A 23,834-nucleotide genomic window follows, 5' to 3' on the forward strand; every position below is an offset into this window, starting at 1 on the left:
AATCAAGTACATGAAAAACAAGGACAAACTGAGAACTGCCAGTCAGAGGACACAGGGAGATGTGACAAACACTGTGTGGAACACCAGGCCGGGTCCTGGAACAGAAGCAGCACATTAGTGAAAACGCTGGTGGAATCCAAACAAAGGACAGAGCTGGTTAATAGAAATGTACCAACGTGAGTTTCTTAGTTTTGACAAATAATGTAGAATATCAACAATGAGGGAAGCTAGATGAGCAATGTATAGAATTCTCTTGTTTGAAACTTTCTGTAAACCTAACATTCAAAATCAAAAGTTTATTTTAAAAACCTAATAATGTTCTTATATCCTAGTAATAACTAATTAGAAATGCAAATTCAAAAATATCTTTTGTAATAAGCAAAAAACCGTTTATGTAATAAGTCTAACAAAAGACAAAAGATTTACAGGAAAAAATGACTAAACTGATGGAGGTGAAGGACCTAAATAAATGAAAAAAATACCCCAATATCATAGGGAAATTAGACATTTCAAAGATGGCATTTGATCTCTAACTTAACCTATAACTTCAATATGATAATAAACTCACTGGATGTTAATATAAATATTCTTTATGAAAAATAAGAAAAAATTTAGAAGGGTAGTATTGCTTTACATTTTTGCGAAGTTCTTTGACCACGTGGGAAGAGAATACAGAGAGATTTTCATCTGCTGTCTTCCTGTGCTGTGTCACCCCCTCGGCCTCTCAGAAGTTCCACTGCACACCCAGGGGGGTGAGGAGGACAGAGGCAGGGCATCCTGTGCAGCCCTCGGTGCGGGAGGATAGTGTGCAGACCTACTTTTGGAGAAGCAATGTGCCCCCGCTTTCCTCCAGCCTCAGGCTTCCTTTACATTTTAACACGACAGTTCTCAAATGTATGGAAGTGAAGAATCTGATCACGAACACCCGACACCCATTACCTAGCATGTCTTGCTACACTTTACCACGTCTGTTCCTCTATTGCCCCATCAGTATGTCCTACCTTAGTCCTCTTAATTTTTTACAATACATTTCAAAGTAAGTTGCAGACAACAGTATACTTCCCCCAGTACTACAGCATATACATCATTACTTAAGCGTTAAGTACTTTTCTTTTTTTACAGTTCCGTCACTTTTTTTTGAAAATTTACATACAATGAAATGCACAAGCTAAGGATTCGAGTGGGTGGATCCAGACAAATGCCACCCATCTGTGCCACCCAAATATCTATCAAGACACAGAACATGACCCTCCCCCCATGAAAGTCCCTGGCGCTCTCCTCAGCACACCCTCGCCCTATCCCCGCAGGCAGCCACTGTTCTGATGTCTCCACTGGGTTCTCTCTGTTTTCCAGAACTGTGTACACAGGGGCTCATGTAGTAGGAGTTACTCTTTAGTGTAAGGCTTCTCTCATCCAACGCTATGTGCTTTAGATGTATTAGTACCACATTTTACAATTATTAAGTTAGTTCACCTACCATGAATATGACTATCAAGATGAGACAGATGCCCACTATGATGAGGAAGGGGATTAAATAGTATTCCAGAGGAAGGCTGAATTCTGGAACCAGGATAATGTGGCCCCTGGAAGAAAGCAAAGAACAATCACTGATAATGAGGTTAAACAAAATCAAGTAAGAATATTTTTTAAAAGACACATAGACATTATAATTTAATCCACTACAAACATCTTCTATTTTCTTCTAGGACTAACCCAGGGTGCTTTATCACTGGGCTACATCCCCCATCCTTATTATTTTTGAGAGACAGTCTCACTGAGTTGCTGATGCTGGCCTCAAATTTGCAATGTCCTGCCTCAGCTTCCCAAGTTGGTGATAAGCGTGTGCCATGGCACCTGGCTACACATCTCATTTTCTTTCTTTCTTTTCGTTAATTTTTTTTTTAGTTGTAGATGGACATAATATCTTTATTTATTTTTTATGTGGTGCTGAGGATCGAAGTCAGTGCCTCATACATGAGGGGCTCTACCACTGACCTACAGTCCCACATCTCATTTTCTAATAAAGAATTCCCAATAATTTAAGAGATGTTTTTTATATCTACTTTCCATATTTTTCAAAATAATTTGCCTATATATTTAAAAGAAGGTTCTGGACTGGGTAAATAAAATCAGTCAATCAATGCTTCTATATCTGTCCTGGAGAGATGTTACTTACTCAATCTCATTGCCCACGCAAAAGTAATATTTTATATGCATCACCAGCATAAAAACCAATGGTAGTACCTTAGGAAGTAAATCAACAAGAATCCCCACCTCAACCAAACTATTGCTTATCACTTCCTTCTGTAGAAAACAGAGACATTACTGCTTCCTCCAGACACATTTCCTTTGTACCTGTTGCCCTGGGTCCCACAGATACCGCCACTGTGCCTGTCATCTGTGAGAAAAGGAATTGACAAGAATCGCCATCTCCACTCTATTCTCCACTACTTAACTGAATTAAAAAAAAAAAAAACATAGAAATGTGTATGCCATGGACATGGAAGGTAAGGGCTGCTATGTACCTTACTCCCTTTGGTTATCAACCATGTTAATAGCTGTTGTGACATTACTATTAGAAAAATGGGAGTTCATAACCCACTTGAATCTGTTTTGAACAACTAATTAAAAAAAAAAAAAGAAAAACTGACAGGGACCCATGGAATAAAAATTGTGATGAGAATAATCATACTATTTGTTACATGAGCAATTTTTACATGGCATCAAAACTTTGCATAAAAATCTCTTAGTCTAGGGAAGGGTCTGTGTGATGTCCAGCAACGCGACTAGTAGCTACTGCATGGGTCCACTTGCACCAGGCTAGGATGGTGCAAGCAATGCTACTGCACTACTCACTGCTGGGTGTTTTTTTTTTTTTTTTTAGGTAATAAAGCCAGGTACTTATAATACAAGGGTTCAGGGTAAAATAATTCACGGTATAAAGGTAGATAAAAGCAGGTGGATTCCTTCCCCCATGATGGAAGAGGTACTTAGGAGTCTACTGTTCTTAAGAAACAAATCATGAAAGCAAACTACTTCCATTTATGCTATTATTTATTACACTTACATTCAAGGAGTTCCATTGAACTTCATCAAAAACAAACAAATACCAAGAATTTTCCTTCAAAATTTAAGCACCTTCCCCAAATTGCCAAGATTGCTTGAATACAAGTGGGGTTTTGTTTTCTTTTTTCCTTTGTTTTTTTAACTTCAGTCACTTTCCACCAGAATGAGGATAACAAAGGATTTCACATGCTTTTTTTTTTTTGGTGGTAGCTTTAATCAGTCAGTGTTAAAGAGGTACAGTGTAGGAGGCCTGAGCTTATCTATTTGATAGTATCTCTTCCAGCAGGAGGCCAGCTCTGTAAATAATGTCCCTGTTCTTGGTATAAACTCTCTGAGACTGCCATGAGCCAATGGTACCACTTCTAAGTACAAAGGGCCTTTCTATGACATGCTAATCCTCTGTAGCCTCCTCACTTCACCCCCGCCTACATGCTATAAATTAACATCCCTGGGATTTGGAAACTAGTCTGCTGCCCAGCCTCAATTTAAGTGACTGTAGCTTCTTCATATTTTAGCAGTAGAACACTTACACCTCTTATATTCTGTTTTTTTTTCTTCTTTATGTTTTTTACCTCCTAAGACACATGAGGTTTATACAAGATAAATAAACACTGTCCCATAAAACAAGCCCCAGGGTTGCTCAGAAATAAACGAGTTGCTAGGTACAAAATAAACTGAAAGAACAGTCCCAGTGAACGAGAAATCAAACCACTTCAGTAGAGACTTCCTGTGTGCTTGTAACTATAAAAATGAAATCAAATGAAACCTGACATTCTACATACTTTATTAATGCTTGCCTGCTGTATTTCAAGTCATTTTAGTTTGCTGCGAAGGTACATCGTGACAATTTTAAATGGCCCATGATGATAAAGGGGGACTCCTTGAATCGAGAGCTGAGCACACGTGCAGGACACTGCTTTTTTACCCCTTGAGGATGGCTAATGGTGGCGGCGAGGACACAGGGCAGAGGGCAACAACAGCACGTCCGTGCCCTGGCCCTGTTTGTTTCCTCCTGTACTCAGGTCGCCCACAGTGGAGCCTGCAGAGTCACCCTGTCCTGGTCCCAGACTAATCTGTGTTTGAAAAAGGAGGTATTAAAATAGCTTTAGTAAGTACCTTAGCACCCGCCTCCACCCACTCCTGAGGATAGCATATCCCATGAGCTCTGCAGCTGATAGTCATTACTGAAGCGGAGTCCCAGGTGGCCCAGGAAATAAGGTCTTATTTTCCTCTCCATGTGTTCCCAGGCTCATTTCAAACCAGTGCTGCGGCCTAAGCTTCATAACAGTATCTCCCCACCGGGCTGTTCACAGGAGGCCTTGCCTTGTCTGTTCTGTCACCCAAACCCCTGCCACCCAAAACACCAAGCTGCAGTGGATTTACAAGTGCAACCCAGCTTAGGGCCTACAGACCAACATTCTAGGCAACAAGCCGTGCTCAGGTCGAACACCACCACTGCCTCAGCTGACTGCCATCTCGAACCTGCTGCCCCTTTCAGACAAAGCCGGCAGCTGCCTCGCCCAACATCCTATGTTCCCTACAGTTTAATTTCACCCACATTTACTGAATATTGATGATGACACAGTCTCTGTGCCCAGGGATAGGGATAGGACAGAATAAAAAGCACAGCCTTGAGAAGACAGAAAGCTGAAGGCGGAGGGAAGTGCAAGTTCTTTCCTCCCATGCCACATTTTCAGAAGAGAAAGCGAGTCCATTAAGACTGCATAACCAATATGATTCTGCAACCTGTATACTCAGAAAAATGAGAAATTATATCCCATCTGATTCAAATGTATGATATGTCAAGGTAATTGTACTGTCATGTGTAACTAATTAAAACAAATTAAAAAAAAAAAGACTGTGACCTTCTGAGAGCCACCAAGTGACCCCCCCATGTCCTACAACTATGAACAATAACACTCCTTCCCCACCTGCAACACTGAAAACTGTATACCACCTAGTTATTTACCCTTGTAGGTACAAATTTACAAAACGCTTGTAGAGTTAAAGTTTTAAAAGACCAAAGTACACAAAGGACACCAGTTTGCAAAAATGTTCCCTATGAATAAATAAGTATTAATGTCATCAATGCGTTTTCTTATCAAATTGGCAGTTAACTAAAAAGACCAATAATTATCTTTTGGGGAGGGCCACGTGACAGTTGTTACAGTGAAATTTTCAACAATTTATCGTTAGTAATGTGCAGGCACTTTTGCTAAAGAAGCAGCTGTACAACTACACATAATGTTTGGTCAAAAATCTCCCAGCACTCTGTTTAGTTATTTACTACATACTAGATATTCTTCAAAGAATTTAAATGCTGTATATATAAATTCTATTATTGTTGTTCCCACGTTTAAAGAGGAGGGAAGCTAAGGCCCAGAGATGATAAATTTTTGTTGAAGGCAACAGGTTAAGAAGTGATGGAAGTCAGGATGATAAGCCAGGCTTATCTCGTGGCTTTATAGGGTAAGTGAATTAATATTGATCTGAATAAAGGACTATTGGGCTGCTGTGGTTTTTTTAGCATAGTATTTATTTTTCAGTTATAGGGGTCCACCTATAACAATATCGTTATTTTATTTTATGTGGGGCTGAGGATAAACCTAGTGCCTCAGGCATGCTAGGTGAGTGATTTACCTCTGGACCTCAAACCCAGTTCTGGACTGCTGTTTTTTAACAGTAGTTAAAAGGCTGGAAAACTGCTAAAAAGAATAAAATGCAACACAACAGGAACTGATACATGCTTTCTTAATATGATAAAAAGAATCTTAAAGAATAAACAAGAATTCTCACAAAAGTGAGACACAAGAGGAAGATGGCCACTATCTCCACTATTATTTATGTGGTGCTGAAGTCATTACCAAGGCAACTGGATAAGAGAGAACAATTAGAAGTATAAAAATTACAAAGCAAAAGATAAAACTATTTCTATTTGTAATGGGAAACTTCACAACAATAAGAGAATCCAGTCCAATTGCATATAACTATATCAACACATAAAAAGAGCTTTCATACATACAAATAAAAAAACAAGTGGCAGATGTAAACAAAGAGAAGACCCTACTTATGATAGCAAACAATACAATACCTAGCCATAAATTTCACAAGAAATGTGTTCCTCATATAGATTTTGGACTTAAAAAACAAAACACCAAAAACAAACTCGTGATTACTAATTGAATAAATAGAAGGAAAGATATATCACATCCTTGAAAAAGGAAACTTAGCATCCTAAAAATGTCAATTTTCCCTAAATTAATTTATAAGTATAGAAGTAATGATAAAAATATCAGTTTTTTTTCTAGACCTAGAAAAGTTGGTTATTAAATTTCTTTGGGAGAAATTAGAACCTCCACATTTGGCTGGTGGGGTTATAAAATGGTGCAGGCCCTTTGGAAAAGAGTCTAGCAATTGCCCAAAATATCAGACATAAAGTTACTATGTAAACAGCAATTCCACTCTAAATATACACCCAAGAGTAATGGAAACACACATACATGTAAAAACTTATATGTAAATGCTCACATTATTCATAATAGCCAAAATATTTTGGAAACAAGCTAAATGTCCATCAACTAATAAATATAATGTGGCATATCCATATAAGGGAATATCATTCAGAAACAAACAAAAAGAGAAATAAAATACCAATTCATATAATGAAATGATGAACCTTGAAAACATCATGCTAAGTGATTTCATTTTTAAAAACCAACTCATAAATAAAATGAAAATGTCAAAACACAAAAAATTTTTTGAAGCATATCACAAATTTCTAACATACTTAAACAAAGAAAATGACCAACAACCTAACAGGGAAAAAATGGGTTAAAGAGTTAATAGAAAGAAAATGCAAATAGCTAAGCATAAGAAAAATATGCTTGAATTTGTTCGTAATAAGAGAAATACACATTAACACTATAGTAAGATGCCATTACTCTCCTGTCAGATTAGCAAAAATTCAAAAATCTGACAACAAAATTTGTTGGTGAGGCTGTGGGAAAGCAGGTACTATCACACATTAACTGACACAACCCTTGTGAAAGGAATTAAGACAATAGCCAGGAAAGAGTATATACATTTAACCTCTGAACCGCAACACCACTTACAGGAATCTATTCCAGAAGTATACCAGCAAAAACACTAAAGGACTTCTCTACATGATTACTCACTAAAGCACCAGTACAACAGCAAAAGATGTGAACAATTCAAATGTCCAACAGCAGGGGACTGGTTAAGTGAACCAACACAGTCAAAGAATAGAGTTCTATGCAGCTGTAAGAAGGTGTGACAAGTATATGTCTACTCTGGTATGATCTCCTGGGTACACTGTTAAGCCAAAAGCAGGAAGAGGAATTCAGTTCATCACTCAGAGCTGAAGATAAGGGAGAAAAGGTATATAATTTGCCTATGATTCTTTAATTTAGTGAATTAAATAATAAACGATCTTTTTGAAAAAAAATGTTACTATTACAAGGCAAGGATCAGATCAAGATGGACAAGAATAGAATACAACCTGGACTTCTTTGAATATACTTTATTTTTATTGTTTTGACTTTATACTTAACAATAAAAAAATCGTGATTAGCAAGAGGAGGAGCACTCTCCATACTCTGAAAGGAATGAATCAAACAGACTTGTATTTCCAATTGTAAACAACAACATAGAGAAGAGTATTCCATGTCTTTACAGCAAATAATTTAACTTTAATATCTACTATGATATACTCTAAGCAGGGGAAGAATTGCTTTTAAAAATGCTGGCAATAAACTGGGCACAAAGGCGCACGCCTATAATCCCAGCAGCCTGGGAGGAATTAGGCAGGAAGATCGCGAGTTCAAAGCATCCTCAGCAAAAGCAAGGCCCTAAGCAACTCGGTGAGACCCTGTCTCTGAATAAAGTACAAAATCGGGCTGGGGATGTGGCTCAGTGGTCGAGTGCTCTTCAGTTCAATCCCTGGTACCCACACCCAAAAAAATGTTGGCAATAGTACTGATACTATTTTCCTGACTCTGTCTATATTGTGTAATTAAAACTAATAATAATTATTATGTTTGTGTCTTTAAACTTAGAAAAATAAAATAGATTTAAAATAAATGAAGTAAATTTTGAAGTCCTAAATTTAAATTAGAAGCAATAGTATCCCTTCAGGATTTATTGTATCTTTTAGAAACACATATATTCAGCACTGCAAAAAAGTACATCAATACATATAATTACATCTATGTATTAAATATTAAATATATTAATATATTTTCCCCTAGCTTTGTTGCGGGAAAACAAGAGAATGGATAAAAGGTTAGAAACACAGGTGGACAGACAGTTGGAAAAGGGCACACAGATATGTACAAGTCTAAAAAGCATTAAAATATAATATTTGCTTATGTTCAATACCCTGTGTTTATCTAGATGTTTATTTAGATGTTTGCAATTTTCTAGTCAACTTGCAATGAACTGACAGGAAAAGATAAATCCACTGCAGTTACATTAACTTGTTCAATTACAGGTGTTGCCTCAAGTCCTATTTGGAATATTAAACTTTTAAAAATCCAAAAATTTTCCAATCCCTCAATATATTCCCTCCAAGAGATGGGATAAAAGGTCTTGTGGACTTGTCTCAACATAAAAAGAATATCAACTAAATAAAGTACAAATATTATGTATTGTATGGTTCCATTTTATGAGCACATTATCATTCATTAACATGAGTAATCAAACAGAGGAAAACTAAAAGCTTGTATAGCTGTTGTTGAACAGCATCATGGGGAACTTTATTTCAAATATTTTCCACTTCTGAAGTTTTGCAGATTTTACCAGCATGTATGTATTACTTTTTAATGTAAAAGGTATGATTTTATAATCAGAAACAAAAAGACTCTTTAAGATACATGTGATGGCTAATCTGCATTTTCAACTTGATTGGATTAAGATATGCTGGAGATTAAGAGGCTTCTGGTGGTCTCAATGAGGGTGTTCCTAGGAATGAACTGGAGACCCTTCCTAAGTGTGGACATAACCATGCAATAGGTTGAGGCTTGGATGGAATACAAGTTGGAAGAATAAGGAAGCAGCAGCAGATGCAAGCTCTGTTCTTCTTGAGCAGGTTCTTGATTGCTGCTGCCATTGCCTAAGAACATCAGACACCAGCTCCTTCACTCTTCCAAAGAACACTCTCCCAGTGACTCTCCAGGAAGATTCCGGGCCTTCAGGCCTGCACTGGGTTGGCATTAAGGATACCTGGTGTTCTGAGGCTCCAGCTTCTTGGACTGAGTAGCTACTTGTTCCCCCAGCTCTGCAGCTCACAAATGGCCACCTTAGAACCATCCAGCTTCTGGTGATGTAAGCCAATCTAATAAATCCCCTTTTATAATCATATAACATACATACATACACACACACACACACACACACACATATCTTGTTAGTAACATTGGTGCCAACATTACCAACTCTCTAGCATGAATATACTTTAATATATAATCATACACAGAAGAAACAGTACAATTCAGTCTTAAAATCATGACTTAAAGAGAGAAAATTCAGCCAACAGAGTTCATACTAAAACATAATCTTGATTACAATGAACATTATATAATTCCACCCTAACATAAGGAAGAATTTAGCCAGGTGCGGTGGCACAGTCTATAATCCCAGAGACTTGGGAGGTTGGGGAAGGAGGACTGCAAGTTCAAGGCCAGCCTGTCACAAAATAAATAAAGCGCTGGGGGTGTAGCTCAGTGGTAAAGTATCCCAGGTTCAATCACCAGCACCAGGAAAAATACACAGAGAAAGAGAGAGAAGAAAAAGAAGGAGGAGAAGAATTTTAAGTTTTATGATTATAATTATTTTTGATATTCACTACTTACCCTTTTTCATATGTGAATTCATCTTTCAGGGAGTTGGCTGATGATTCACCAATAAATACAGATGGAATGTCAATTTTCTTTAACACATCAACTGTATATAAGAACAATAAAATGATTGGTAAAAACCCATTCTTAGTACACAATCAACTTAACTTTCCTCATAATAGCAGCAAATGAAACTGGAAACAATTATAACCAACTTAACTGTCTATGTTTGATTTTCCACTCTGTAAATTTCCCCTCATTATCCAAGTGGTTTAGAAATATGGTACATTTACAATTAAAAAACAAGTATTTTGCTTCCTCACTTAATTCTATTAATAGCCCCAGAAGACTAACACATAATTTTTTTGGAGGGAGGGGCATATCTGGGATTAAACTCAGGGGCTCTCCACCACTGAGCCACATCCTCAGCCCTATTCTGTATTTTATTTAGAGACAGGGTCTCACTGAGTTGCTTAGCGCCTCACTTTGAACTCATGATCCTCCTGCCTCAGCCTCCCAAGCTGCTGGGAGACACAATGTTTTATCTTTAATATTTCTATTTGATTTATTCCACTTTAGATATAACTCGAATTGATAGAGAAGAAACATGAGTAAGAAATAATTTAATTCCTAAGTAAAGAAGAGAAAAGTCTTCTTTTACATACCCATTTCCAGGAGAGGTACAAGGTGAGAGTAGGAATGCTCCACCACAGCCCCCAGCACCATACACCCTGGCGGTTCAGAGCCAAAGGCTGGCAGGCTGGACACAGAGTGAGGGATGCAAGGGCTGGGTGAGCCTCTACTTCCTCCTAAGCCGGGAGTTCACAGTAAATCTCTGTTTAGACTGGAATCTCAACACATTTGATTCTTACAACTGTGTTCAAAACCAAAACCAAATGCCACCCAAAAAAAAGAATTTTGTCCAAAATTACCCATTACTCAGGAACAGAAAGAAAAACAATCTTACTGTTACCGACAGAAGAGACTGACTATTATTAGCTGTGAGTTAATTTAATGGACTTGGCCTTAGAGAAAGGCCATTTGTTTTCTTTTGCTATTCATTTTCAAAATAACTTTCTTCTAATTTTAAAAAACAATGCATATTCATTATCCACTTAAAAAGTGTGGGAGAAAACAAGAAAAACACAACCACAGCACTTCCCTCTTTGGTGCATATTTTACCAGAAGTAACCAACAGTTCTGAGTTATGACAAAAACATTTAATTATTTAACCACAACTAAGGTACAGAACGATCATCAGCTCCCCAAATTCCCTCAGCCCTTTTTATAGTCAATTCTTTCCCCTGACTTCAGCAACCACTGACCTGTTTGTGTGTGTGCTCGTTATAAATTTTTAAAATCCTGGTATCCATCAGAGTACTTTTTTCACTTCCCTATTATTTTACTCACACATACATGTTCACTCCCACACACTCTTACCCTCCCCAACACACATACACACATACACACACACACACAAGCACACTCAAGCATGTAATTCCAAGGAAGGCAGGAATCCAAATGGCTATCAAGGAATACTTAATCACTATTTTTATATCAACAGAACGAACAAATTGCTTTATTAATGGTATAAAAAATAGAAAAAAGTAAGAGCTTTCTTCCCACTCAGTGATACTCATCAGATAACCTGTCATATGTGAACATGCACCTACCTCATGGTTTTAAATAGCAGCAGAGGTACTATCCCAGGACCACCTATATTTTAGGAAACTATTTTCTATCTTGCTAGGAAATTTTTCTCTATCATATATCATTTATAAAGGTATATAATTCCAAGTTTTAATTGTCAAGTAAAATAAATTTTACTCTACCATATATCAGTTCAAAATTTATTTTATTTGACAATTAAAACTTGGAATTATGTACCTTTATAAATGTTTTGTTCTTTCATGAAGATACTCTGACAAACTCAAATAGAAACTTTGGGCTTGTAAGTATCAACCTATAATGACTGAAAATAATACAACCTCTGAATTATGGTATCTAAAGAGATGTAGAGACTGTCATGTTAGGAGAAGACGAAGATGAAGAAAGAGAAAAGCGCCTTGGAGACCATAGCATTATTTATTCATTGATTCATTGAACACAGAAAATGTTCTAGTTCATCAAAAAAAAAAATTAAAAATCACTGAATATTTTTCATACATAAAACAACTCTGTGAAACACATACTGCCAAAAGAGCTATCATATCATAGATCAACTGTAACCTGAACGGCCAGCTCCAACCCCTCCAGACTCCTGTATCTAGCTGTCTGTCTGGTGTCTCCACCTGATCAACTAACAGGTGTCTCAGACAGAGCCCTGAGTGTCCCTTTTCCCTCAGTCACCTCTGTAAACGGCATGGCCTGTGTTTCTCAGGCTATCCTTGACCCTTCCCTGTCCTTGGCTCCAGGCATCAAATTCTGTCAACTTCAAAACAGACCCAAAATTCTCCTGCTTCTCACAGTCTGACTGCCAGACACCTGCACCCGGCTGCTGCACGGGCTACCTCAAGACTCTGCCTCTTGTGCTCCTGCCACCTGTCACTTCCAGTCTGCTCTCCACAGCACAGCCAAAGCAATCCTTCTAAGTATGTTTAAAACCTACTGAGGGGCTGGGGATGTGGCTCAAGCGGTAGCGCACTTGCCTGGCATACATGGGGCGCTGGGTTCGATCCTCAGCACAACATAAAAATAAAATAAAGATGTTATATCCACCGAAAACTAAAAAATAAATATTAAAAAATTCTCTTTCTCTCTCTCTTTAAAAAAAAAAAAAAACCTACTGAGCATTGAGCATGACTACAAGTTTCAGCATGACACAGCCTCTGGTTCCCATGTCACTGAAGGCCTCCGTCCCCCTTTCCCACTCTGCCACTGAAACGCCTTGGGAAGCTCCAAGCATGTCTTGTTTCAGAGCCTTGCACAGGGGGCTCCCTCTTCCTAGAACACTCCTTAGAGATCTACAGGATGCAACCTCCCACTTTAGACTTATGCTCAAATCTCAGTGTCTTGTAAGAAGCCTCTGACACCCTGTCTAAAATGCCCACCCTTCCTTCTCCCTGCCACTTACATCCCCTTACCTGAGAGATCTTTCTTCACAGAACTTATTACTACTTGACATAATAGCACTTTTATTTCATCACAATTTCATGTCTTCTATCCCACTCTAGAATGCAATGATAATGATAACTAAACAAGCACTAAATGCAGATCAACAAGGTAACTATCATCATCATCCCCACTTCACATCATCCCCACCTCACAGCAGATCAACAAGGTAACTATCATCATCATCCCCACTTCACAAATGAGAAAACCGAGACACAGAGATGTGGGATAATGTGTACACAAATACTAGGTCACAGAGCCATAGGTGGCTAAGCTGGATTCAACCCTGGCAGGCAGTTTCCCAAAGTACTTGTAACATCTGCACTCTGCTGCCTCAATGAAAGGTACAAAGCAGAGCCTTGTACCTTTTGCTGCAGTTATAGTACGTAAAACAGTGCTTGATGCAAAGCAAACTATCAAAAAATAATTGCGGAAGGAAGAAAGCAAGATAAAAAGGAGAAAGAGCAAACCTAGAGCTACTGATAATCTGCCCTGGTTGCACAGCTGGGAGCCTGCACAGCCTGCACTTGGACAGCTCCTCCTGGCTCTTCCCTCTCCACCACAGCCTGGGTTCTCTGCACACCTTCTCTCACATGGTCTCCACAACCCAGGTCAGACAGAAACTACGAGGATCTGCACTTTTACAGATGGCAGTAATGGGTTCAGGAAGGCTGAGTGACTTTCCCAAGGGCACAGGCTGTCCAGCTACTGACTCCCCTGGAACAAATCCACATCCTGGTCCTCAAGTCGGTGTTCTTCCCACACATGCTGCCTCCTGAAGATAAAGAATGCTACCAGCTCATTGACTCAACCCATTTGCATGTGGATGATATAAAAGTGAGTGTATTTTTTGCATGATATGTGGCAAAAGGAGCTTTTACTAAAAATTTCCTTTTGTTTCCAGACATTAGAATCTTAACTCAGAAAAACACCAATACTCCTTGTAGGTAGGGACTAAGTCCTGAAAAGGAGTACAGTCGGGGTCCTTCTAATACATCCATGCTTTCTTTCCTCTACTAAGAAACAGCAAAGTTGAAAATGGTAAAGATCTTCACAACACTTGTCTTTGGATATAAGAAATGTTTAAACACCCCCCACCCACCCACACACACACATACAAACATAGAGAGAGTGAACAAAAAAAATCACAAAAAAAGCAACCCAGGCAACAAAGAACCAAAATCCAGAGCAATTTTTGAAATACATTAATTTGAAATAAATTAGTTGGAACATTTCCATGGCAACAGCAGGATGATATAGTTACCTGCTACTTTTAATATTTAGCACATCCTCCTTAGGAAATGACGATTGCAACCAAAAGGTTTTATGGTACTACAAACACAAAACAGTTTCTAAAGGGAACTGACACCTGCAGCTTGCACAATTTTTATTGAATATACGCCGAAAGAGCAAACAGGCCACAAATAATCAGTTGTTCAACCTAGAAAATATTGAGCCCTTGAGAAGATCTAGAGGGCTAACAAAAGCTGGGCTCAGGCCTTTAGCAAATACACAAAGAGTAGGTAACATGCTTAGAGTTATACAGCTAATTTGAGCGAAGCTGGAATTTGAATCTGGCCAGAATATGTGTGTCACTTTTCCATAATGTACATAGATGGCAAAGTTACTGACCTATGATGTATCAACTGAGATGATATTTTTAAGGGAGGGGTCTAAAGGAGTGTGTCAAGTCTGCAGTACATTCTGTACAGTGAAGGAAACTCAACAGAGTGAAGATACAACCTACAGAATGGGAGAAAATATTTGCAAACTATACAACTGACAAATAGTTGATATCCCAAATATATAAAGAATATCAAAAATTTAACAACAAAATACATCCTAATTCTGAAAAATGGGCAATAGATCTAAATGCACATTTTTCAAAAGAAGACATAAAAATGGCCAACTCACACATGAAAAAGGCTCAACATGACTAATTACTGGGGAAAGGCAAATCAAAGTCACACAAGATATCAACTCACCCTAGTAAGAGAGGCAAACACCAAACAAACTAAAGACAGCCAGTGCTGGGGAAGATGTGGAGAACAGGCACCTTGTACACTGCTGGAGGGAATGTACATTAGTACTGTCACTGTGGAAAACAGCATGGAGCTTCCTCGAAAAGTTAAGACAGGACTACCATCCGACCCAGCAGTCCCACTACTGGGCATAGGCCCAAAGGAAAAGAAATCGGCACCTGGAAAAGACATCTGCACCCCACGTTCACTGCAGCTCTATTTGCAATAGGTACAACCTAAGCATCCATCAACTGAGGAATGGACAACATGGCACAAATGAAACCCTACCATTTGTGGCAACACAGATGGAAGTGGAGTCACTATGCTAAGTGACGCAACCCAGGCACAGAAGGATGGTATCCCATGATCCCACTCACACGTGCAATCCACAAAGTTCATCTCAGAACAGCTGGGCTATCAGAGAATGGAACAGTGTATGGGGAAAATGTGATCAAAGTACTGAGTTACTCAGGAGCAAGAAGCTCTGTGGTGCTCTTGTACAGAAAGGTGGCTGATTTTGAAACTTCACTACAAAGAATGAATAAATGTTTGAGAAGACAAATGTTTACCCCATTAAACATATGCAACATACCTGTATTGGACATTACAAGGTATTCCATTGATATATACAAATTTTATGGTTTTGTGTATCAGTTAAAATAAATTCTAATTAGTAGAATCTGCAGTAGCAACAGTAGTCATTTGATAAGTAAACTCCCTTCATCTAGTAAGTCCTGTAACACAGTGGTTATTGATCTGTTCCTAAATGCTAGAAAAGCTTAGGATTCTTCATTTATTCTACAATCATAAAGATTAATTATCTAGAAGAAAAATGATAATTTAAAATATAAAGAAATCAACTAAGGAGCTCATTAAATTTTAGATATTATAATTTTACCTCACCATGTTAGGGGTAAGAAGGACAATGACCAATGACACAACCAAAAAAAGCACTACATAAGAGATAAAAAGATGTGTGGGTCAAAAGAATATAAAACATGTACTGCTGAGAACACGGTTATTTAGAATCCTAAGTATGTTCTGATGCACCACCAGGTCATGGCTTTGTGGCCACACTTTGCTCCAAGTTCTACCTTACACAGACAAATTGATGGAATTTAGTAGCAAGAGTTATGAGAGCTATGTACTGAAAAGGGGGAAACAAAGATCTTCTAATCATGAATGTTGGCAGTGACATCTTAGTAGCAATTAAGTTTTGATAAAACCTACAGTGTTCTGTTTTACAGAAACTACACTAAGTGAAGCCTGCAGCTTAAAAATCACCATCTGAATAAAGCCATTGTAACTAAAGTTGGCTCATTTTCCCTATAAGCCAAGGTCCGCCAAGACTAAGAAAAGATATTCCCATTTCAAATGAAAAACGTAAACATACAATGTAAAGTCAATAATGACAACTAATAAGAAAGTACATTTATGGGGCTTTGAACTTCCACCAAATTAGGAGATACCTATAGTATCTGTGTATTCTAAAATTTAATGTTGTGAATCTACAAATAAATCACAAAAAATTTCCTACAGCATTCTTAACTCAGCATTTTAATCTCTATTTAAGGCTTCAGTTTTCCTTCAGTTTTCGACAAAACACCAATAGATAAAAATTCAGGCTTAAAAAAATTTAACACATTCAGACAAGAACAAGTGAATTCCACTTCTATTGTGAATAAGATTATCTGAAGAGGGCTAGAACTGGGAATTATGATAGAGAAGAAACTTTGATGTTTAAACAAAAAATTAGAGAAGGAAAATCCAGTTAGTTTTTAGCTTTGAATGCTCTGTCAAACAGGAGAGAAGAAAAGTGATACCTGTACTTACTGTCGTTGGATCCCATGCTAATGAGGTCATCAGAATCAACATTGTGGACTATCGCTGCTTTGTATCCTGCTCTTTGTGCATTTAACACCTGCAAGTCAGAAAACACTGGTGTGATGAGGTGGAATGTCCCTCAATTTCAATAAATATTAATAAATCTCTATTATATATCTAGAATTAAATTATGTACACGTGTAGGAATAAATCTCGGGTGTTCTTGAAGATAACAGAGGCTACAATTGATATCCAAGGACTTCTTAAGGTATATTCCTGATGGTTGTAAGTGAAATCAGAAGCAAATAAAGGATAGGGATACAAGCTCAATTGCTAAATGGATCTGAAGCAATAAACATGTAGTTCTGAAACAGAGACTGATGCTAGGGGCTTAGGTATCATCAGACTGTGGGCTTTCAAATCCTGTCTCCTCCACTTATTAGTAGAATAAACTCAGGGAAATGATGTTTGATTTTTTTTTAATCCTCAGTTTACTTATCTTTAAGATTGGAATGGGGCTGGGGATATGGCTCAAGCGAGCGGTACCACGCTTGCCTGGCATGCGTGGGTCACTGGGTTCGATCCTCAGTACCACATAAAAATAAAATAAAGATGTTGTGTCCACCGAAAACTAAAAATAAATATTAAAAAATTCTCTCTCTCACTCTCTATCTCTAGTTAGAAAAAAAAAAAAGAAAAAAATGGAATGGCAATGTCTTTTTCATTCATAAAATAATACTTTAAAAATGCTTAATTACTACCACGCCTAACACATAGAAATGAGTCAAATAAAATCAATTTCTTACCATTAGCTTAATCATCAACAATATTACTTCAAATTCCTTTTGAAAGCTTTGAAAAATTAACATTACCTCCAGTCTGAAGTTACTTACTGCTTCTATATAGCTATTAAATCTTTCTTAAAGCTATCTTCCAAAATAGTAACCTTTGCCCCTTAAGAATATCACTGCAGAATCTTCCTCTTCTTCTTCTTCTTCTTTGGATAAAGTATCCAAACATACTGTTACATTTCACTTGTAAAACAATAATCTGTTACAAATAAAAATGAATCCACAGCTAAACTACTTATTGTATGACCCTTAGACTAGTGGTAAAAATTAAGGATCAGATCATTATGTCCATATTGGTTAAATAAACACACATAAACACAAATGTATATATCTTAAGTACTTGAAATGCTTTTGGAGATTTTTTGAATACATGTTTTAAAACATAGTTGTATATAAAACTAGAACAAAACCATAAACACTTATGTATAATATAATAACTTAATGTATAGTTATTAAACACTTAATAGGAACTCTTGAAATATATCACTTTAAATGGTTGTTACACAGTGATGTGTCTCTCAAAATGTTTTCTGTGTACTTGTGTTTTTAAGAAACAGGCAAATTAATTTTTAAAAAGAATTTCCATGTCTAATATTAGTTCCACTTTAGTTATCAACATTAAAATTATTCAAAATTCTATTACGATTGAATAAAAACAAAATCTAAATCAAGTTCCAAGGAGTCAAGTTCCCAAGAGTAATAGGATGTGTCATTATTTTGACAGACCCGGGTTCTGAAGCGTAGGCAAGAAATGAGGTCCTGTCCTCAGGCCCGCAGGCAAGCGGACTTCACAGAGGTAAAACTCTCTCCTGCAGTATACTCTTGCCTTCTCTGGAACAACCCCACCAATGCAAGTTGGATTTTTGAAAGAGAGCAGTGTGGACAAATCAGAATAATTTTATCCTGTTCCTGAAAATAACTGAATCTCTAGGAAATATGAATATCTCATGAAATTAATATTTTGCTCAGCTTTACAGCCTCCACAGCACCTATGAAGTAGCCTACAGAGGAGGAACTCACTACATAAATACCAGTTGAATAAGTCAATGAATAAATTTTTTGTTCAAATTGACAGCTCACAATATAACATCACAAACCTAAGTGATAAAATTGGGCATAAAGAGATCTTTAAAAACTAAAATAATTAGTTTGTTGATGCAGGACTTACTCCTGTTAGGAATAACAGCCAGAAATAAAAAAGACAATAAAACTGTCACAAGGAGTGTTGTATAGTCATGCAAGAGACTGTCAATAATCAAGAGCATAAGTTTACTATTTTCTGCAGATAAGTGCATATTTTTTTAGGTGGATTTTATTATTCAATTCAAATTGATAAAATGTCACTCCCCATAGCCTCTTCATTACCACATTCTAAAAAGAGAAAATAAAATCTCTTACAGATATTCTAATTGTTAACCCCTATTTATCATATATATTAACTTTACCATAGCAGTGAAGACTTCACTTAGCTTTTACTTGTGCCTGGTTGGGGTTCCTATGAGCTTTTCTGATATTTTAATGACCGTTTTAACAATTTCCAAAAATCTAACCATGTAATTGAGGAGAAATGTTTCTTCCCACATTCAAAAGGGCCTTTTGCCACAGATACAATTTGAGAAATAATTAGAACAATATCAAAAGCTGAAGTTTTAAATCTCCTTTTAGAGCTAACACATATAATAACTGAAATCACACAATTTAACTTTCTTTCCTCTGCCGAAGTACATACAGGAGAGCAAAGGTGTACCATGTAAAGACACAGTGTGTGGTCTCAGGAACGACAGTAAAGAGCAACCCTGCAGTGCAATTCTAGAGTGTCCGCTGAGTGTCCATACCAAGCAGGCAGAGCGTGTGCCAGGCAGAGCACAGGACCAGGCCAGCAGACGGTACGCTCTAGTTTCTAAGGGTTTGCTCATACTTCTGTCTTGGAGCAGCCTTTGTCTTCTGGACACCTATCAGGCCTTCAGGGACCGGCACTTCTATGAAGCCACTGTCCCATTCCATGTGCCACATGCTGTGTCACCCACATTCATGGTCCCCCCACCCAGGAGTACTTATGCTCTGTTTTCAAGACCTCACACAGGGTCATGCATTGTATTTATGCATACCTGTACCATCCCCTATCCAAAACAGGTCTGCAGAAGGTCCTGTGTCTCCTGCAGAGGTCAGAGTATGAAGTCTCTGGTGAGAAGAGACAAAGCATCATCAATTCTGTACGATGCTTTCTCACTCCCAAATTATCAAGATCCACCAGGGCGCGAGAATGGATGCCTAACATGCTGCATGTGTGACCAAGTCTCACCATGAGGTTCTTAAAACTATGCCAAGCAACCAAAGAGGAATGTCCCTTCTCACTCCAAAATGTAACTGTTTACATAAATACAATATAAAATCATATCACTAACGGAAAGAATTTTGTAAGCTTTAAATGTGAACTCCAAAATAATAGAAGCATGTTCCAAAAATTTAACAAGCATGATTTTCCCAAGGTTTTTGTTGTTGTTGTTATTGATTTTTTAAAATAAAGAAATAAAACTAAATCAAGGAACACATTAACATATGGACCAACAGGCTTATGAATACAAACAAGGAAAATATATTCATGTTTAGGAACTATAAACTCATGTGTCACTCAAATTAAATTACATTTTCAACTAAGCAGCAGCTGGTATTTTTAAGAACACATGAAGCAGAAGTAAAACCTAAATCATTTAGTAATCATGTGCAAGGATTCGCATTCATAAAATGCAATCTCAAACACATAGTGTCAGATGGAAGCAAAGAGCTCAAAGATTCATGAATAAAAAGCATGCATGGTGAACAAAAACCTCAGTCCAGAAGAGCCATCAAAACTGCACTAGAAAGCTCTCTGAACTGTACTGCCAATCTGCCTTTTAAAAGAGACTGATCAGAGTTATTAGTTCAAACTGCAGTAAATTCACTGAATATTTTACATTTAATCAACAAATTAGGTACAAATAAATTTTGAGGACCAGGTGGCCCCTAACCAAGAGCTTGACAGAAATAAGGGACTGTTGGCTTGTTATTACAAATAGCTAATACGTCAGAAAATAGCAGATTGCCAAAGGAAGAGTTGTCAATAAGACAGGTCCTAAAATAAAACCTGGAAATGTCATAAGAGTTCCTTTTATCTTTCATTTGGACAAATTAAAACTATTGACTCTAGTAGAAACATCTTATAAAAAAGAAAGAAATGACTGTGCTGTCACAATGATCATGAGCAGAGATCTTTTCAGGACACACAGGAATGAGGAGTTGGGGAAACCACTGACAGAACATATATACAGGCTCCAGAACAACTACCACAGGAGACCTGTATTTACTTACTATCTCCAGTATTCAACACAAGCCTACAAGGCAGACAGTCTTTTCTGTATTTTAGAAACAAGGACAGACAGGTAAACAGAGCTACCTGAGGTCACACAGAGATCAGATCTGAAGTACAGGTGCTTTGTTTTGGATCTTGAATGTACTTCTAAGGTCCACATTTTAAGGCTCTGATCTTTAGCTTGGCTGTATTAGTCATCTTTTCATCACTGTGATCACAATATCCAACAAGAACAACTCAGAGGAGTGCATGGTCAGACAACTCCACTGCAGAAACATCACAGCAGAAGGGCATGGCAGAGGAGAGCTGCTCAGCTCACGGTAGCTGAGAAGCAGAGGAAGAGAAAAGATAAGCCCTTCCAGGGCTTGCACCCAGAGAGCTACTTCCTCCAACTAGGACCCACCTCCTCTCAGTGTATTTACCTGTTAATGAATTAATCCATCAAATGGATCAACCCACTGATGAGGTCAGGGTCCTCAGGATCCAATCACTGCCTAAAAGCCCCACCTCTGAACCATGCTGCATTGGGGACCATTCTTTCAACACACAAGCTTGGGAATGGGGGTGGGGGGGACATTCCAGGTCTAACCATATATTGGCACTACTAGAAGAAAGCCTAAGGGCTGGGGCCTAAAAAGAGTTCTCAGGTCATTGGGGTAGGAGGTGTGCCCTCACAGAGAATGGTGGGTCTCTTTGTCCTCCTCTGCTCCCAGCCCCTGTGAGGGGAGTAGCTTGCTCTACCATGTGCTCCTACTACCCTCCACCTCCCCATCACAGGACCAAAGGTGGTGGGTCCAAGATGCTATGGCCACTCCCTGAAATCAGTGTTACTGTTGCTAATGAGGTGACACAGGAACAAAGGGACAGACTGGGAAGTTCCTTGAAGGCCACTCAGAAACTAGACTTGGGGCTTTCTCAAGGGAGACCCTTGAGCAAGGGGCTGAGGCGGCTAGAACAATGATGCTGGACACTCTGGTGGTGCTCAGCCTGCGGGAAGAGGAGGCTGAACCTGTGGGAACAGATGTGATACGTGGGGTGACAGTGATGTGTGAAGAGTACCTATATAGCCAACTGCTGACCCGAGGCTCAAGGATGCCCGTGGCCAAAGAGGAAAGCCAGAAAGAGCTTGTTTGGACAGGGAGGCACCAGAGACTGGCTGTAAACACACTCAATTTGAGTTTCCTGGGCAGAAAACTAAGAATGATCGGGATGTGAGAAAAAAATGTAGAGATATTCAGCAAAGTCATTCATTTATTCACTCAATAAATACTTAGAATGAATCTACTACCAGTTGATGAAAACAAAAAGTTATAAAACACAGTCCATTCACATTTTCACCTTTCTTATAGTCTTCAGTCCCGCTACAAACTATGCACAAACTGAGCTGAGCATCCTTCATTGTTACCCTGGGAAGAGGCACTACAAATACACAGATCTGTCCACACATCATGGCTATCGATCTGCAAGAATAGTAAAAATGCAACAGAAGTTGACTCCTTGACAGAAAAGAGCCCAATTACTATATCACATGGCACTCTGGATGTCTGTGTAAAGTAAGACACACAGAGAACATTTATTATTTGAAATGCAACTCTGTACTTCCAAGTTCTAAAACTTTTGATTACAGAAGCTCTTCTCTTGCATGGAAAAAAATTTCTAATGTTTGAACACTGAAAAAACAAGCTCAAAGGTATCATCTCAGACAGGCAGACCGACAGGTGACTGCCCTCAACACTGCTCATGCATCTCCCATGATACCCAGTGTTTCAGAGAACAACTGGCTTCAGGTGGTGGCAGAAGGTGTTTGATAAAAGAACAGTTGTGGGGCTGGACTTATAGCTCAGTGGCAGAGCACTTGCCTAGCATGTGAGAGGCACTGGGTTCTATCCTCAGCACCATATAAAATAAATAAATAAAATAAAAGTATCGGATCCATCTACAATTTAAAAATAATTTTTAAAAATCTTTTAAAAAAGGAATTGTTGCTTTAAATGTGATCTATGTGTGTGTGTGTGTGTGTGTGTGTGTGTGTGTGTGTGTGTGATGCTGGGGATTGAACCCATGATCTTGTGCATGTGAGGCAAGCACTCTACCAACTGAGCTATATCCCCAGCCCAAATATGATCTAATTTAAATGTGATCTAACTTAAGTTAGTGTTATTAAAAAATCATTTATTTTAACTGGGAAGTGAGAAGAGAATATACTGAAATATGTCAGATTATGAGTAATTCGTGAAATAAAAATATACATGGCATATGTATGTATAAATTTCAATCACAAGTCATTATTTTTTTTAGTAAAAAAGTAATAAAGTGAAGTACAGAGAAGAAGTAAATATTGAGGAAATTCAACTCCCCTGGCTTAAGTATAAATATAAAAATACTGTCTTACAATGTATTCTAAGTGCTTAACCACTAGCAAGATAAAGATTATTTTAGTGTTGCTCCCAATCTACTTTCCTGGCCAAATATGAATTTGAATTCATATTTTAAATTGTTATTTAAATTTTTTTTTGTTAGCAGTGTCATCTACAAAAAAACCCTATAGATAATGCTATTTGCTGGTAAGAGACCAAACACTTTCTCCTTAGCAATGGCACCAAGATGAGGTTCTCTCTGGCCACCACTCTTCAACATTGTCCTTAAGCTCCAAACCCACCCGTAAGATGTGAGGAGGATGAGGAGATGGGGAGAGCAAAGGGTGGGGAGGAAGGAAGGGAGAAAGGTGGGGAAGGGAGTGCCCTGTGTGGATGAAGAG

The 23,834-nt window shown here is 38.0% G+C and overlaps 1 protein-coding gene across 6 annotated transcripts in view; it reads right to left on the reverse strand.

The window, feature by feature from the left end:
• RNF13 (ring finger protein 13) overlaps nt 1-23,834 on the reverse strand; it is a 121,317-nt gene that overhangs the window by 28,509 nt on the left and 68,974 nt on the right. For 4 of the 6 annotated variants that reach the window (XM_081301568.1, XM_081301569.1, XM_081301570.1 and 1 more), the window contains 3 exons: nt 16,886-16,973; nt 9,936-10,026; nt 1,478-1,583 (listed from right to left, as the gene is read on the reverse strand). In XM_081301568.1, coding sequence (XP_081157694.1) covers nt 1,478-1,583; nt 9,936-10,026; nt 16,886-16,973 — 285 coding nt within the window. Of the gene's footprint in view, nt 1-1,477; nt 1,584-9,935; nt 10,027-16,875; nt 16,974-23,834 lie in introns of all 6 variants that reach the window. The other 2 variants (XM_081301573.1, XM_081301572.1) reach the window with 2 other exon arrangements.

The sequence above is a fragment of the Spermophilus citellus genome (genome assembly GCF_964194105.1).
Source record: "Spermophilus citellus genome assembly, chromosome: 7".
Taxonomy (NCBI): Eukaryota; Metazoa; Chordata; class Mammalia; order Rodentia; family Sciuridae; genus Spermophilus; species Spermophilus citellus.